The sequence below is a fragment of the Natrix helvetica genome, assembly GCF_964273705.1.
Source record: "Natrix helvetica genome assembly, chromosome: 4".
Classification (NCBI taxonomy): Eukaryota; Metazoa; Chordata; class Lepidosauria; order Squamata; family Natricidae; genus Natrix; species Natrix helvetica.
In genome coordinates this window covers 40,545,381-40,564,840 of record NC_138550.1, presented here as the reverse complement: position 1 = coordinate 40,564,840, position 19,460 = coordinate 40,545,381, and the positions used below count along the sequence as shown (strand labels likewise).

Genomic DNA, 19,460 nt, shown 5'->3' with positions numbered 1-19,460 from the left:
TGTTATAGAATTTACCTGAATATTACTTTATAACTTGTATTAAAACAAATTATATTTTCACCTGTAATTCATTTTCATGATGCAGTGATTTAATTCAAAAGCATCTAGTAACAAATACTACATTCATATATTGCTTATTGAAGTTTTATATAAACATCATATATCAATGATGGCGTACCTATGGCACGCGTGCCACAGGTGGCATGCGGAGCCATTTGTCAGGACACGCAAGGCGCCCTTTTTTAAAGCCATTTATTGCCCTCCCCAGACTCCAGAGCCTTTATAGGAGCCTGGGGAGGGAGAAAAGAGCCTCCCCCGCCCCCCCTGAGGCCCTCCGGATGCTTCATGAGCTTCCCTAAAGCCTCCGGAGGGGAAAAAAACAGCCCTACGGGCAAACCAGAAGTTCAGGAACGGACTTCCGGTTTGCTCAGAGGGTCGTTTTGACTGCTCCGGAGGCTTCAAGAAAGCATCCTGAAGGTCACTCAAGCCTTTGGAGTGCTCAAAACGACCCTCCGAGCAAACCGGAAGTCACTTCTGGTTTGCTCGGAGGGTCATTTTGACTGCTCCCGAGGCTTCAGGGAAGCGTCCTGAAGGTCCCTCAAGCCTTTGGAGTGCTCAAAACGACCCTCCGAGCAAACCAGAAGTCACTTCTGGTTTGCTCGGAGGTTTGTTTTGACTGCTCCGGAGGCTTCAGGGAAGTATCCTGAAGGTCCCTCAAGCCTCCAGAGGGCTTCCGGGGGGGTGGGGGAGGCTGTTTTCGCCCTCCCTAGGCTCCTATAAAGCCTCTGGAGCCTGGGGAGGGCAAAGAAAGCATGCACAAAATTGAGGGTCGTGCCTGTAGTGCGCACATGCGCACTGGGGGGGGTCACACGTGCATTATGGGTGCAGCATGCCCACACACTACCCCCCTGCACTCCCCCCACTTATGGCACGCGAGCCAAAAAAGGTTCGCCATCGCTGTCATATATATTACTTATTCAAAAATAAAGTTTATTTTTCTCATTGTGCCTGATATATCAAAATATTCTTTTTAAAATCAGAAACTGTTGCACAATCTGTTGGCAACACAATGATTACTTATAGGTAGTCCTCAACTTACAATGATTACTTATAGATAGTCCACAACTTCCAATTAATTTAGTGACCATTTGACCATTTGACCAATGGCACTGCAAAAAGTGACTTATTACTGTTTATCACACATGACTATTGCAGCATGTCCATGGTCACATGTTCAAAATTCAGATGCCTGGCAACTGACTGATATTTATGAGAGTAGCAGGGTCATGTGATCAACCTTTGTGACCATCTGATAAGCAAAATCAATGGAAAAGCCACATTCACCTAACAACCATATGACTAACTTAAAACTTAACAACTGTGGCAAAGCAAGGTTGTAAAATGGAGCAAAATTAATTTCACACATATCTCACTTATTAAAAGAGATTTTGGGCTTAATTATAGTCATAAGTTGAGGACTATTTGTACTTGGTATTGTGTCTCACTGAGCAATCATGGTATGACACAACTTTAAAACATTAATGTTTTTTTTAGTTTGTGGCACGGTTACTCAAAAAAGCAAATACCAGTATTTGTAGTTATTCAAATTGTGAAGACAAAATTCATACGAAAATTCATAAAAGGCTAAATCTTCCAATAATCTATATTCTGTTTAAATAAAAGTTTTTTTTTGCAATAAATCTTATTCTGAAAGAACCTAACTGAAACGTTGGCATGAGCAGTTTTTACTGTTTTGACTCCTACAGTTTTTAAAATATGAAAGCCAATGAAGTGCATCTGACCATTTAAAAATACTTATTTTTACCAATACAAGCTAGAAAAGAACTAAATCACTGTATATTTGGTTACTCCTGTGATTGTAGTACTTCAAAACTTCTGTTTATTATCCAGTAACACACACCTGGTGATTTTGAAGAGTTTCTCTTAAAGCATCAAAACAATTATTTTCACTTTAATCCAGAGAGAAACAAAAACTTAGAATGTTTCAGGATTTATAAGAAGCTTTGTGTTGCAGAGAAAAGAAATGCTAAGAGCTTGAAGAAAATATTGCTATATGATTCTTTGCATGCTATAAAACTCGTCATGGCCTTTAAATGAGCAAAACACTGCATCTTGGACAGCAGTGGGTTTCACATTTTGTTACCACTGGTTCGCCGTGCATGCGCCCCTCTCTTGCGCAGGTACCTGGCCTTCCACACATGTGCTTTGTGTACGTGTGCGCCTTCCACACATGCGCCTAGCCTCAAAAACAGTTCGGGTGAATTGGTCCGAACCGGCTGAATATCATCTCTGATCGTAGGGCAACATTTTTGAACTCAGGAATGGATCCAAAATCCCAAAACCCATAGCTCCTGGAAGAATGAAATTTGGGGAAGCTGTGGCTGCTTCAGGGCTGCTACTATGCTGCTGGGCTTGACATGCAATCCCCCAGCTGTAATTTATTTATAATCTTTATCTTCATATTGACTGTTTTGATTTATTTGCTGTTACTATTTGTAAAACATATAGCATTTGTTACCAGCTATTTGTTTAAAAAACAAGCTTTTGGAAGTTCAGCAAAAACACATTGGTTATTATTTTTTCATGAATTATAGAAAGAGCGGAAGGATTCTGGAAAAAAATCTGCTTCTGTCACGAATGTAAAGGGCTTTCCCCGTGAGCGGAAAAACATCTTTCAATCCTGTGGAAGGAAAGCCTTGCAGTGACGAGCATTTGGAAAAAGATGTATTTTGTGTGGGAAGAGAAGGAAGGAATTTTCAGCTGAGGGAGTGGAGTCATCAGCTTCAACAGGCAGCTGATGATAGAGGAGGAGCAAGCTTGGACCAGCAGCAGAGAAACTGAAAGGAGAAGCACAGCCCAGAAGCTTCACTGCTCCAGCAGAAATGCTGAAAAGCTTCAGCCAGCTGGCTGCTGGCAAAGTACCTTCTTTTTCTCACTGCCAACATAGACTGAGAAACTGCCAAGTCAACCTTTCAGCAGCAGTTTAGAACAACAGCTGACAGCAAGAAAAGCCAATTTGAAAGTGGCTAAATGGTGGCTAGAGATTTTGACTTAAGCTCAAGCAATAAAAGACAATAGAATTGTTATAAGGTGTTTAGAAATAAGATATAGAAATATAAGTATAGGATAATATATCAAAGATCAGTAATAAGTGTCAAGGTACAAATTAAGAAAATAAATTTATTAAATTTTAGATAATAAAAACCTGTTTGTTGCTCTATTTTCATTTCTCAGGAGAATTTGTTTAAACTCATTTATATCGTGGCTGACTAGTAATGGTCTGAACCAGTAGCTGGCCTGTAAAATCTACCAATTTGCATTCAGGAACAAATCAAGCACCATTACACTTGGATACACATATTTCACACAGTATCATCTGGTCTCTGGCTGCTTTCTGGTGTTATTTATATAGCAAGGTTCAATTCTACTTTGAAAAATAAACAATCCAATACTGGGCCAATCCATTTATACCATCCCCAAATTTTCAGATGTATTTGTTTTGGCTTGATTGGAACATTTTTCTTGCACAACTGCTTATATGTTGGAATAGTTACTGTTATCTTTTAAATCAAAGATTCAAGCATTTTGAGGGCCATACAAAATTTGCTATATTTTAAAATTTATATCTGTACATTTCCTCTGGCATTCTTTTAATTTGATAATCTAGTGTTGTTGTTGTTTTTAAATCTACCTTTATGTGTCAGTTATTACACTAAAACAGTGTTAAATTAGTGCAAAGTGATTGTGAAACAGTATTGCTGGCCTCATCTTACATCAGTCTTATTCTGAAACAAAAAACAATGAAAGTGCAGAATTCATGAATGAGGTGCATGCAAATTTACAAGAATTGTTGTTATTAATATTTATTGAATAACATGCATATATATAAGAAATAAGTAGGGAAGAAAACTCACCCAAAACAAGTAGTTCCACTGATTCCTCATTCTTGCCTTCTACATCATCAGGTGTGATAACGAGGCAATAATACAATCCACTGTCTCCCCACATCAATTTTCCAATGTGGAGGTCTGCATCTAACACAAAATATAAAACAAGCAAGAATCAGAGAGAGAGAGAGAGAGAGAGGTACCTAATACCCAGATGCTATCGACAACATTAATTTTTCTTATCTGGAGTGCTGAAATTTAATTCATTAAAAATACTACCCGAAAAATCAAGGACTCTTCAGAGAGCAAGGGAATTACTGTAAGTTTTTTTGAACCTGAGACTGTCACACAAAGTGTTTTTTTTTATCATTTGGCTTCACAAAGACCTTTAAGCTGATATAATTATTGCATAACCTTTAAGCTGATATAATTATTGCAAATAAGGGTATTTAAGGGTATTTATTTTTTGTATTTGGTTTTTAATGAGGTGCCTGTACACCGCCCCGAGTCCCTTCGGGGAGAGGGGGCGGTCTATAAATCTTGAAATAAATAAAATAAATAAGTAAAATAACCGTGGTGGTGCGGTGGTTAGAATGAAGTACTGCAGGCTAATTCACTGCTCACGCCAGGAGTTCGATTCTGAATGGCTCAAGGTTCACTCAACCTTCCATCCTTGCAAGGTCAGTAAAATGAGGAGCCAGATTGTCATATACTGCTTAGAGAGGGCTGCAAAGCACCATGAAGCAGTATATAAGTCTAAGTGTTATTGCTAGTGATATTATTGAATAGTCAATTATAATTGTTCACAACCATTTTAGCAAGAAGTTATTAATGAAGATCAATGTGGAGTTTTACCTAACAGAAAAAGTAAATGGCAATGTCAGAAATGTTTCGGACATATTGGAATATTTGAAGCAACATAATAAAAAACAAGCTGCATTTTCTTAGATGCAGAGAAGGCCTTTGACAATTTAAGTTGGGCTTTCTTTCAAGATTTTGGAAGATAAAGAATTTTGGCGAGAACTTTATAAAATAAGAAAGATTGATTTCTTTCTTATAAAGACGTCCATTGCAACTTCAAACAGTTGCTAAGCAACCAATCACTAAGTGAGGACTGTCATGCAGAAAGAGAACCTTCTGCATGTTGTACTCATAGAGGTAAATTTATAATTGTACTTATAACTTGCTAGATTGTATTCTTTTTCTATTTCTATTTTACTTTTTACCCCTTTCTCATGCTATTAGCTTTCTTTTTGATTTCTTACACTCTGTTAAGACACAAATATCACCTATCAGATGTAACTCAATGGCAGTATTTATAGCTACGACACTTATAGCTATCAACATTCTTTGTACCCATAGCATTTTCAGCTTTTGAGACCCCAAAATACTAGAACTGATTAAATATTTTAAAACTAAAATAACTACAATTAGTTTTTCTAGATGTTTGTTATCAATAAATCTATATGATATATAGAAGTTAAGAGATGAGTGTAGTAAAGAATTACAAGTTTATTTTTTAAATTCTTTGATAAAATGATACAAAAAGTTTAAATGATTTTGCTACAAAACACAAGGATTTACTTGATTACATTGTGTCAGGAAATACATGAGCAACTTGAGATTAACAGTACAGGTAATCCTGGATTTACAACCACAATTGAGCCCAGAATTTATGTTGCTAAGTGAGAAATTTGTTAAGTGTGTTTTGCCCCATTTTACAACTTTTCTTGCCACATTTATTAAGTGAATCACTGCGGTTGTTAAATTAGTAACATGGTTGTTAAATGAATCTGGCTTCCCCACCAACTTTGTTTGTCAAAAGATCACAAAATATGGTCACATGAGCCCGGGCATTGTGACCGCAATAAATATGAAGCAGTTGTCAAGCATCTGAATGTAAATCATGTGACCATGAGGATGCTGCAAGAGTCGTAAGTGTGAAAAATGGCCAAAGTCATTTTTTTCAGTGACTTTGAATGATCATTAAACAAACTGTTATAAGTCGAGAACTACCTGTATAAAAAGAAACTATAGCCTTTTTTTCAAATCATATTAATTTCAGGAAAAAAATTAGGCAGAGATGCTTTTCAATACTATGTTGGGGGAAAAAATCTTTATTCAAAGTGATTACAGTGGAGGTCTGCTAAATCTTACAAGACTGGAATTTTCCAACCCTAAAATCTCTCACTGAAAATCATTCCACAGTCAGAACAGTCTGTTTCAGGGTGGGACACTTCTAGTAACATTGGAACAGCTTGTTCCAATGTAGAAATATTTTGGTGAGAGTAAATGAAACATTTCCTGAGAGAGTTTGGGGGGGGGGGGGGATTCTTTGCAGGATGAGAACATTTCAACCTTTAACACACAAAGGGTGTTACAACATGTTGTGCTATAACAACATGAAATTACAGAATAAGAGCATTACTGTACTATTATCAGATCAGAAAACAACGTGACTTAATTTAAAACATTTTATAAATCTAGGAAAGGACAATTATTGGCAACAATAGTACCTCCTTCAGAAAGTATTCGAACTCTGAGCAGTACCCAAACAAGCTGATTTCTTTCAGCATGCATAATGAAATCATACACTGAAGGATCTCCTCTGAAAATCTTAATGCAATGAAAGACAGAATGAAGGGAAGTGAGTTTTCAGGTTATTTCATTGCCAAATCATTTAGAGATTTAAAGGAAAAAATCAGCATAATCAATTGGGGCTAGTAAGAAAAAGGAAGGCAATTAAGGATTATAAAACATAGCTGTATGTAGATAAATTACACAAAATTGAAAGTGCTGAATTTTGCGTGAGAGGATGCTTTAAACCACTTCTAAGGGTATATAATTTCATTCTAATAGCCAAAATGAACTAAAGGATACCTATGACAAAGTTATCCTTATACATGTTGTCTTTAACCCAGGAAACATTAAAGACAACATGTATTTTGAGCAACATAATCTGTCATGATAAAGAACCCCCAAAATGCTCACTAGTTTATTGAGGGGCACACTGAAGTCTGATTTCTCAATTCAATGAACTTATCCTATTGTCTCATCATTTATCTGCATTCATTCCATTCAGATGCAAAATGGCTTGGTAGTTTTTATTAAATAGATTCAGCCAAAGTTTGCAAATGTATTGCTTATTTTGAATGTTTTTAAATTTTATTTAAGAGGAGAAGAAACCAAAGGTTAAAAAAGAAAACCTGGAAAAAATTAAAGAGCTTGTGGACACAAACGCAAGACATACTATACCAGTTTTATGTAAATTTTCATGAGTGGCATGCAGGAAATTATTTCCCCTTAAATACTTAAAACTAGAATCAAAGATATTGGGAATCAAGTCAGAGGAAATAAAATTGCAATAACAATTATCTATATTAGTAAGAATGCCTAGGGTAAAGTATATAATATCAATTGACTCAATGAAATAACTTTTCATTTTTTTATTCTCAACTGTATGATAGTAAAGCTGTTTAGCTGTTAAAGCTAGTAAAGCTATTTTCTGTTCAGGAAACAAATTAACTATTTTTATATCATTCGTCTCAATGATAACACCCACAATTCTGTCATGCTGTCCTCAAAGGTTTGCCTAGTATCTATTAAGATTACTTTTTGATGAGTAAAATATCTTTTTTCATTTTATGTTTTTAAGAATTTGGATAATTGTTGCTACATTTCTTAGAAAATAGTTACATTGCCATCATTCGTAATTGTCCTGTTCAGTTTAATGTTTTTTTTTAATTTTTAGATACCTTTAAATATAAACTTACAGGGTATATGAAGAGTGCTATTAAATATTTATAATAAACTATAATTAAAATGTTATACTACGCCAGGGGTGTCCAAACATGGGAACTTTAAGACTTGTGGACTTCAACTCCCAGAATTCCCCAGCCAGCATGCTGGCTGGGGAATTCTGGGAGTTGAAGTCCACAAGTCTTAAAGTTCCCAAGTTTGGACACCCCTGTACTACGCTCTAAAACAATTTTTTTATTCATTTGTATCTGCCTTTATTATTTTTACAAATAAGGCAGTGAATATCCAACATACCTTCCTCCACCTGTTTTCCTCACAATAACCCTCTGAGCGGGACTGGACTGAGAGCAAGTGACTAACCCAAAGTCAACCCGCTGATTTTCATGGCTAAGTCAGGAGTTGAACTCATGGTCTTCTGCTTTCTAGCCTGGTGCCTTAACCACTAGGCCAAACTGGCTTTAATTCTATAAGCTACTGATTTTGTATGCTACTCATTTTATTTGCTACTATTCATAATATACTGTACATGATGTTCTGTACTATTCATAACATAATATACTATTATCTCATTTTATATGCTATTTATAATAGCTAAAGAAAAACGTAGGTCATAATAAAATAATAAGCAGATTGAATTACCATGTTTAATGGAGATATCTCTTCCTTTGTAGAACTCTCCCGTCGTGACCACCGAGCCCTGTTTGGATGCCACAATGCGGACTGTTCTCCTGCTATCCACACAGTCCAAGTACGGATCCCATTCCAAGTTCCTCTTGTTTATTGCTTGGATCCCTGCAGAGACAACTCCCAGAGCTTCTCCCATGCGATCTTGGCAATAGGATTTGAATTTCCATTGCACCACAGCTGGTTGTGTGGAAGAAGTTGAAAAGTGGCATCGAAGCACAACTGATTGAAAGAGCATTGCTACCTGTTTCTTCTCAGGCACCCTAACATGCACTGCTTCAGTCACAGCTACAAAGCAAAATCATAAATGTTACCAACTTGTAAGGTATATATCATCTATTCAGTATGCCCATTCCCGAATGATAAATGGGATATGGCTGCTTTCTAAGACTTATCATCTAGCTTTGACGTTAGAAGAAACTGTGCCAAAAGAACATGGATAGCAAGATAACAGAGAATTTTAATGCTAGAAAATGGTAAGATGATGTTATATCTACCATAAATAACAGTGGCTTATCAAGTCATACTTATGACTTAGATTTGCTTTTCAATTAACCATCGCTTGACATTTAATTTGAAGCAAAATGTGGCTAATCTTAATTCTGAGTTGCTTCAAATAAATCACTAATATTAATTAATTTTAAGCTACTTATCAACAATTGGTAGTCATAATGGCTACATGTTACTTCAAATAGTGAAGACACTATGTTGGCCAAATACATAAAATATGAATAGGTGACACTTCCTGGCAACTATGTTGATGTATTACTTTTGAACTTCCTACAGACATTCATTTAGTCACTACCTCAGTATCAGAGTATTAAAAGATGTTTGTATCACAAAAGTCAAATTTCAAGGAATTGTTTTCAGCTTACTTTATTTATTTATTTCCAATCTTCCCTTTTCAAAGAAACCATAAAAGAAATATACAGACAGATCACAGCAGCATGGCATTAGTCACCAAAAGGGAGGAGACATTTGACAGATGCCATATGCAGGTCAAAAGAAAAACTCTCTTCCCATTGTGCTAAGATTCAAATAAACATTTGAAATAAGTAATGCTTATTTCAGGAAAATGCTTGGATGAAGAATAAGATTTATAACATCATTTTTTCCAATGTCTTTAACAGTTACCTGGAATATGTTACTATATTTTACGGGGCTAATTCAAAATATGGTCTATATAACAAAAAATGTTAATAGCAATTGAAAATAAGCAATTGAAATCTATTCTTTCCTTTCATTTCTTTTTGTGTTCTTTTTTGATGACACTGCTGCTGTTTCTTTCAATTGTGATCATTTGCTTTCTGCATTTTGAGCCACTTTTATTTTCAAAACATCTTTTTATGTACAGTATTAGCCACCTCAGGAAATTCTGTAATTAAAAGACTGAGATTTTTACAGAGATGTGAAGTAACAACCGTACCGTAGCTATGTATAAATCTCCTTTAAAATGAGCCACAAAATCTAGATTGTATTCAGAAATTTATTTTTATTTCTTTTTTTCTATATCTTTTATCTTTTTTCTAGAAAATATTCAAGATGTCTTAGAGTAAGCCAAATTTGTTTGGCCCTGCTCATATTATAATTCTGGCAACAGCAGTTCATTTCAGTCAAATTGCTGTATATTTAGGTTACCTACTTCTTTTTAAGTGCTAATGAGACATATTTTGAATTCTCTTGACACTGGTATCTTTCTTTTTAGTTGAATTCCTAAATTTTCTCCACAAGTGTGTGGTCTGTACTATTATATGCATATAAGTAACTTGATAGACCACTTTCAACCATCAATACAAGCCAGTAGCTTTGTGTCTTACTGAATAGGATATGATGCTGCTTATAACGCTGGACTGTATGGACAAGGTTTTCTAATTGTGTACTATCCACTTTTCTGTATATTTTTTGTTTATTCTTGATTCTCATTTTCTGGCTCGTGCTAAAAATTCACTGGATTATAATACTAAATTCTTCAATTTTCAATCCTTGGGTTGGAGTTTGACCCAAGTTTATGAATTTGTAGCATAGCAACTACGGGTTTATTCCAGATAATATTTGGCCTCATACATGAAAGTGGTCATACGTGAGATCTAGTTTTCAACTCTTAGTAATTGTATGATGATCTGAAAACTGATGATTTGGTTGTTAGTCTTTTGTTGTGGACAAATAATTTCCAGATTTACCTAACATTAGTTGATACCTCAAATTCCTGAAGGACATGAGCACTGTTAAAGAGATCTGTCCAAGATATAGTACTTTATAGATTTGAAGGATTGCAGCAGACAATCGGTACTTTTTCCAGGAATCTGATAGGCAATTTTACTGAGCACCAAGCTTAGTCCAGAATGTGGAAATGATAAAGAGCATTTGATGATGATGCTCCTAAGCAGTCTTTTATTTGCTTATTCTGAGATACTAAGAAGCTCTAAGAAATAAATTGTTTCCTGGTGAGTCTGTGGAAATTTCACTAAACAAACTCACATGCAAGGGTAACCTCAGGAACAAGTGTGGAAAGACATTCTTACTTATTTGCACTTACTGCATTGCAAACACTGCATCAACAGTTTTATTTAGGTTAATCCGCTCCTTTTGGGGGAAAAGTATCAGCAAATATTGCCTACAAGTTTCTGTGGGAATTGATATTTTTTAAAAAAAATATTGATTCCACAGTAATAATTCACCATAAGAGAACAATTCTGAAAAATGAAGAGAGTAGAGAAAAAGTAACTGAAATTAAAACTCAACAGGGCAAAATCTCTCCACAGATATTATTTAAAACGACACTAATTTTTTATAAAAAAATTTAAAGACAAACAAAAGACAAACAAAACATAAAACATACAACCTTTAGCTATATGAAACAGTTAAAACCACACTAATTGAGACTCAAATAAATTATTAAAAAGTGATCCAAGTTCAAGAATAGACCAGCAACATTATGTAGTACTGTCTAAAAAACACTGTAAAAGTTCAATTTCTTTTAGGTGACTGAAAGTGATCTAATAAGAGGCACAAACAAGTGCACAAAAATGTAAGGTAACAAGAAGAAATAAAAACAATAAATTAAAAACATATAACAGAAAAACTTTTAAGACTAATAAGTGCAGCTTTAAATATATGCTAAGCAGGTAATGTCCAAGGAATCAACTTAGACAATTTATTTGATTGCAGAGAAATTAAATGAAGTCTTTGTATTTCTTACAGATATATAGAATACATACCCAAACCATTACCAATTTTCTCTGGGATAAATTAAAGCAATTAAAGCAGGCTAAGATAGTGAGTATATTCTGCGACATCATAAGAAACTCATACTAATTAATCATTGGACCACGATGGCAATCACTGTTTTAAAAAGATCTGAATCAAGTTTTTCAACCTCTGAACATAAATATGTAACTTATTCTTTGAATACCACATTGATAGAAGTGATTCTGTTGAAATTGTATTCTTGGACTTTCACAGAATTTCTGACTAAATTCTTCATTAAAGAGTCTAAGTAATCTTAGCCATCATGGAATAACAGGATCTGCCCTTTCATGGACTGCTAATTTGTGGGAAAAAAGTGAAGAGAAGAAAAAATGAACAATTTTCTCAAAAGAAAGAAATGAAATGAAGAAGCATTTATGTTGGGGCTAATTCTTTTTCATTTGTTTAGGAATTAGGAGTAAATTAGAAATAAGAAGTGAAGCTGGTCAAGTTTGCAGTTAATACCATGTTTCCCCGAAAATAAGATAGGGTTTTATTTTCTTTTGACTCACGAAATAAGTGCTTGGCCTTATTTTCAGGGAGGTCTTATTAGTTTTGAGATGCAGAAAGCCCCTTAATCTTGACCTGTGGCCCACAGATCAGCTGATCCAGAGAGGGCCAGAAGTTCTGTCTCTGTTTCTGGCACACTCTTGCCAGCCCTAGGACCTGCCGCTCTTTTTGTGGCTGCCACTAAGAGAAAGGGCAAGGTACCTAGGATATGCAGGGGCAGCCTCTGCGAGGCCATTTTGTGTGGATGGCAGGTGCATATGAGGCGCGTGGAGCATGTTCCCCCCTCCCCCCAGGAAATGGTGGGGACCGGCTGCGCATACGTTTAAATATTTTAGAGGAGGGCTTATTTTTGGGAAAACAATGTACCAAATCATGTAGTGGTGAAAAACAAAAATTGTGAAATGTTTTAAGCTGGGTGGCAAATGATTATCAATTTAAATAAATAAAAAGTGATACACACGGAAGATGGAAAATAAACAAACATCACAAATACCAAACAGTGTGTCTAAGTTGTCTACAACTAACAGGAAATGAACCTTAATGTCATAGTGGATCAATGAAGATGTCAACTCATCTGGAGTTATGAGAAAAGACAAATCCACGCTATGGAATCATTAGGAATAAGATGGGAAATGAAATGTCTGCATTAAAATGTGCTTATATTTCTACCTATATTCATCTATATTTCCAATACTGTGTTCAATTCCAGTCACTATATTTGAAAAAGGATATAGAAGAACCAGGAAAAAGGAAACTAAAGTCAACAAAGCTCAAACAACAAAAGACTCAAATATTTGGCACAATTTAGCACAGAAAAAGTGCAAATGATATGACAGAGTTATACAAAATTCTGCATGGATAAGCTGAACAGGGATAATCTGCCCCTGTCTCAAAGGTCTAATACTAGCATTCTTCCAATGAAGGTGATTGGAAGGAAATTTGAAATAGAAAAAAATTGTTTACTTTTGTTATAACTACCCTATGGAATCTTATGATCAGCAACCTTCTCTTGAAGAACACCCAGAAACTATAGTTACTATAGTATAGTATATTCAGAATATGGCAACACAAGCAGTTATGACTTTAGTCTACCCATGTTACACTATCAATGCATGAATTGTACTGGCTGACACTGGGCTTCTAAATATAATTCAAGGTGATGGTAGTTGCCTATGAGGTTCTTCCTGGCATACTGTATGGTTATTTGTGGAATCATAGGTCTCCAGTTGTCTCTGCCTCGCATATACAACCTGGCAAGGCTAACATATATCAAGTTCCATCAATTAAACATCTCTGCCATAGACCCTTCCCTGTGAAATAATCCTCCCATCCCACAAATAAAATTAATTATCCCTATTTTGCCAGCCCTTAAGGATACCCTGAAGACATATTTCTTCTTTCAAGTGCTACTTCAGGAAATTAGATGAATGTATCTTATGAGTCCTTTGTCTGATCCTCTTCCATAGTGTATTTTACCTTATTATGCTTTATTATTTTACCATTTTGTTTTAGGATTATTTTAACCCTTACGTTTTGTTAACTAAGTTGAAAGAATCACTTTATGGAGTGAGATGGGCAGCATATAATTTTAATTAAGTAATAGCAGAGGACCATATAAATTGAGGAAATAAATAAATAATGAATAGCAGACCTTTACCAGACCTAACTGCCAATCCTATTTTTTTCTTCATTTATTGAGAGATACTATCAACAGTAATCTTTTTCAGATTACTTTTATTCTAAAAATCCTTGGTTCATATATGTTCTTGTATCCTATATGTACTTCCATAAACCCAAACCCATTTATATAACTTCAATATTGCAGTACTGGCAGCTTCCCAGGATCCTCTCTAGCTATACTTAGATACAAAGTAATATTTTTCCACCACTCCTAGAAGAAATGACTAGATGACATTCTGCCCATAGAAGTGTCAATCTTACAGGGAGTCTGAAGAGTTCTTTTCCCCTTCCTCAGGAACAGAATTACCTCAGGCATCTTCAGGCATAATTTTTATATAGGTAGCATTTGTGAAAGTAATTCTGCTAAATTGTATACATTGCTGTGTAAAACTAATGAGATTATTTTACATACAGTGAAAGTCAATGTACACTGCTATGTATATAATTTTATACAGCAACACAGATTTGGTAAAAGCCAAGCTAGATGGCATGTTTTCTGAGGGAGTCCTGATCAGTAACAAGAAAAGTAGCAATTTAATAGCAAAATAATGGAGTATATACTTTCAAACAATCAAAATAGTCAGAATCAATATTACACAATGCTGGAGTATCTTAAATCTTTTTTTAGGATTACCCTGATGTACTTTATGTGATCCTGCCCTGAATTTTTTTATATCCATGCTATTTATTGCAAGACGTAATTTCAGTTAGTAGACAGCAAAGTTAGATACCTCCTTGAAAAGAAATAGGGGCAGAAAAACTGATCCCTGTGTCAGCAACTGGGCATTGCATGACCCCTGCCTCTAATTACCTCTTCACACTGTACAATGACACCAAGAATTACTTTGTATTGCACCTGGATTGCTTCAAGTAGGCTATCATTTGCTCGCCTTAATGTAACACTCCTTAACCTCCCTAAATTAAACCACTGTTGTGTTAGAAAATACAAATGCAGGGCTTCCTGGCTTCCATCAGCACACTACAGTTTCAGCAATCTGGAAACGGAATAACTCAATGACCTAGCATGGTGACTCCAGGAGGCAAAGTGAAGTTGACTTCAAAAGCAAGAATAGCTATTTATAGATGTTCCAAAAAATAGAAGGAAGTATAGATAATCTGGGATCTTCCGGGTATCAGAAATCTTTGATAGAGAGAAAGAAACCACAAACTTTCCTATGCAGATAAACTGTAACAGGGATGAAAACTATAATGGGTTTTAAACTTTCTGAAAGCTTATTAGTCCCCTCCAATTTTCTAGTTCTTAAGACAATTGCAGACTAAGATAAGAATTGGAAGATTGACTGGTTGATATTATTTGGAATGTTCACCGTTCCAAATCACCACCACCTTCCCTTCCATATCAAATTGTGCTAGACTATAGAAGTGATTTTTTAAAGGATGGTCTAAAAATGATTTCGTCCTTCTGCTGCAAAAGCTACTTATTATAAATGTATAATCTGCATATTATTCAATGTTTATGAGAGAATAGAGAGTATTAATTTGCATTCGTGGAGTATGGACAAAAAGAGTAATAATGACTGCTTTGCAAATCAAGTCATTTGTGTGGGAAACTGTTTCCTCTCTTAGAGCTCAAAGAATCTTCAGCCTGCCCTTACCGTGCTAACTCTCCATATTCTCTGTAGATTTACAAAATATATTTCTTTGCATGGAATCAACTACAAAGAAATTCCAGAGATGGCACCCTTAGGAAAAGAAAAATATTTCAGTAATTTATGTTCTTCATCACACTAAATACTGTGGCAACTCATTCCCAGATTAAGTCTCACTGAATCAAATCAAGAGGAGAGGTTCAGAACAGGAAAAAAAATCTCTTAAATAGTTATGTGACGAAGAAAAGGGTATATTATTGATATACGAAACAAGATTGTATGTCAAATACACTGTTTTCTATTTGCTCAGCATCTTGCTCTCTGTGCCTCTCATTGCTTTATATAATATCAAGGAGATAGCGTGCCTGCAAAGAAATCCAAAAATCTTCATTTGCAATCCAAAAAGTTCTTAATACACAAAGAAATTAAAGGTAAAAAAACCTTACCTGTCATCCACAGGAAAGTGGTCCAGCCCAGTAAGACCCTGTCCATCTTGTAGTCTGTCCAGGCAGAAGAACAGCAGGGAAGGAAGCAGAACCAGAAAGTAAATAAAGCTCCTTGTTTTGAATACTGTGAAGTGGCACGTAGAACAGTTCTTTCCGTTATCTGCAGGTCTTCCACCACACAACTCAGTGTGTGAATAGACAGAGTTCTGAATGGGAGCTACCATTCTGCTAGGGGGAAACAAAACCATGCAACGTTCTATTCTAATAATTCTATTCTCTCTTGCTTTATTAACCAATCTTGGGCAGGGGAGAAAATCACTGTTAGCCACTTATTTTACTCAAACCAAATCCAGATTGAAAATATACTTAAATGTTATCATGTTTTCAAACATCACCTCCCCTGACTTCATTCTTAGGCTACAAGTGTGTCTAAATCACATGGCAATCCATTGAAACTGTCCAGGAACAGAGAGAGTTCATCACTGGAAATTCTTAGGGTCAACCAGCCTGCCTAAAAAGACCAATCACATCTAAAAGGCGTGAGTGAAAACTAAAAGAAGAGACTAATGTTTAAATAAAGTTGCATGATTTTTCACCTCATAATTTTACAATACTGTAGAATGAAACTGAAAAAGGAGCACTTATCTACAACTTTGTATTTGCATCAATTAGAGAAAGGGAAGAAGGTAAGGCAAGCAATGAAAATTTTGTGACTGTTTCCTTCAAAGTGATTTATAAATAATAAATAAATAAATAAATAATGTCTTCATAGCATCTTCCAGCTGTTGCGGAAAGTGTTGTAAAGCCTGTCCTCAATACTATTATTTTGGCACAAGACTGAATTAATGATTGTAGAAAACACTATAAGTTGCTAGTGGAGATGCCGTTTGTAACAGGTAAGTGCAATTATCAGGCACAACCTGTTAAAATTCTATAGATTGTTCTACTGTTCATGTTCTAACCGTATTCCATTGAATCTAGTTGTGAAATCTCCTTCAAGCTGTAATGTGCAGCAAAGTAGTTGATATGTTATTCAAATATGGATGAGTTTCCATATACACTTGACACATTTAGTAACAATAATAGATGCAGGATGATTCTATATGCTATAGTTTCCAAACATTAAAAAAATTATTTTGATATGCAATTTTCTCTCCTCTCCCCCAATACAAAACTCACTGGCTGATGTTCCTGCTGGCAGAGCAAACATCAAGTCATGAAGCACCAATAGAGGAAATAAATATAGCTATAAAACAAGTACCAGGATATCTCAATTTGGAATAATGAGATATACTGAGATCTTCCATGTACCATTTTTAGCAGGGGGCACTAAATCATAGAATTAGAATGGTGGAAATGGTCATTTAGATCATCAAGTTTAAAGCCCTACCCAAAAAAGAAATTCAAATTAAAACAGCCCAGACTTTTGATTGTATTGTCATTTCTTGACTATATTCTACTCTCTCTCTCAGTAAAGACTTCAGCAGCTTACACTGCTGCAGTGCTCTTACGTTGGAAAACAGGTCTTTATATGACTAGAATTTTCACTACTACAATACGTTTTCTATGTCTGAATGACATCATAGAATGAATGAGCTTCAGTCTTAGCTTCCATTAATGTAAATTCCTTCAATTTTTCAAGAGGGCTACTATATTCTGTTCAGTGATTTTCCCCCTGAAATTGTCTTATTCTCTTCATGAAACTAAGGTGTTAATTCCAGGATAATCTTTGTTGCTCTTCTCTGATACTCTTCTAGGGTTTTTTTTCTGAAGTCTTCCTAAGATACCCAAAACTCAACCCAATAAGTCACAATGGAATCTGACTAAAACAGAAAAAATGGAAAATAGTTCCTGTGATTTAGAAATCTTTATTGATCAAAAGTTTCCAACACTGCATTTGCTTTTTTTTCTGTAGTCATATCACATGGCTAGCTAATAGTTTGCAATCAGTTACCATTCCCATCACTTTTTCACAATTACTATTATCCAAACTATATCTGAGCATCCTAATTTGTTTCCGAAGTAAAGACACTTGTATATGTCCAGCTCAAATGTCATTCTGTTATTTTCAAATCACTTCTCCAACTAGCAAATTCATTATGAATGTTATTTCTGTGTTCTTATTTATTAGCTACCCTACCCTATCCCATATCATGTCATTTGCAAATATGGCAAGTATCCCTATTAATATCCAAGTCACTATTAAAAATAATGAAATGTAGAGGATATCAAACCATCTCAGATAGGACACCTCTCAATACTTTCCCCCAATTTGATGAGAAACCATTAATGAGCACTTTTTAGCACACTTTTTCAGCAATGCATTTTTTTCTTTATCTAGTCCACACAACATGCTAATCAAGGTATCATGGGAGATATTGACAAATACTTTGTGGAAGTCAAACTGAATTGTCTCCAGCATAATCGTAATCCATTGAGGAAGCTACTTTGTCTCCTTAATTTTGTTCTTTTGGCTTCACGTGGCCCTTTTCTGAGGACCTTTAATTACTGTTCAAAACTCTATAGAATAAACATTTCTATTCATTTAGCTACCCTAACAAATAAACATTGATGACTGCCAGCAAATACTTTGTCTTTATACCGGCTCAGTTACATTCAAAGAAGCTCAAATATTTTTTCTTAACTCCAAAAGAGATCACTTCATGAACATTTAACAGTATTTTCCCCTGGGAAAATGTTAATGGAAAACATTTACATTAGCTAATAGACAAGTATTTAGTAATGTAAACAGAATCTACAGGATCCACTCTGGATCAGTCACTGGGACCAGACATTTTGTCATCCCAGCTTTTGGACTCGTGCTGGAGCCCATTCTCAGGGAACTTCTCTCTAGAAAAAAAAAATTCTCTAAAGAAAAGTTCCCTGAGGATGGGGTTCAGCACGAGTCCAAAAGCTCGGAAGACAAAACCTCTGATCCAGATTGGTTCTGCAACATTATTATTTGCCTTCATTCATGACAGACTCTAATTGGGACATTAAAGACACTTCTACACTAAGCCTGCTTTCATAAATATGCATTTAATTTTCAGTTGCTCTGATTCCATCCCAACCACTAGTTCAGTTCTTAACTGACTTCAGATTTATTTTGAGTTAAAACAGAACATTTGGAAAAACTATTTTTCCCAAAGAACACTGTCAATATCAAACTATCTGTAGATTGTAAATGCACAGAAAAATACCTAATTCAGCTATCAGATATATTTTACATTGTGGTAAAAAAGAATGACAACGATTCAATATAAGAAGATGGATTTTCTCTGAACATAACTGTAAATATTTCTTTTTTTAAAAAAACAAAATTTTATTGGTTTTTTAAAAAAATAGTCAAGGAAAAGGGTAATGGATAAAGTTACAAATTTTGACAGTTACATTATGCAGGAAATGGCCCCCTCCCCCATTCTCATAACTTTCATTTATCAATACATTAGATTGTTACTACTTAATGGTATTTTGTCAGCATATAAACTTTTATCTTCAAATAATTTCAATCATTTTATATCAAACAGATTTTCTAGTTCATTTTTGTGATCTGAGTTTTCTAAATGTTGCCTCTTCTCCCCCCTCCAGCAGAGCTCCGGCACCTCCCGTGTCCTGTA

The 19,460-nt window shown here is 35.2% G+C and overlaps 1 protein-coding gene across 3 annotated transcripts in view; it reads right to left on the bottom strand.

The window, feature by feature from the left end:
- ILDR2 (immunoglobulin like domain containing receptor 2) overlaps positions 1 to 19,460 on the bottom strand; it is a 61,583-nt gene that overhangs the window by 35,519 nt on the left and 6,604 nt on the right. For 2 of the 3 annotated variants that reach the window (XM_081951132.1, XM_081951133.1), the window contains exons 1-3: positions 15,844 to 16,010; positions 8,307 to 8,639; positions 3,936 to 4,055 (exon numbers count right to left, since the gene is read on the bottom strand). In XM_081951132.1, the coding sequence (XP_081807258.1) occupies positions 3,936 to 4,055; positions 8,307 to 8,639; positions 15,844 to 15,889 (499 nt within the window). In that variant the 5' untranslated portion in view covers positions 15,890 to 16,010. Of the gene's footprint in view, positions 1 to 3,935; positions 4,056 to 8,306; positions 8,640 to 15,843; positions 16,011 to 19,460 lie in introns of those variants that run through there. The other variant, XM_081951134.1, reaches the window with a different exon arrangement.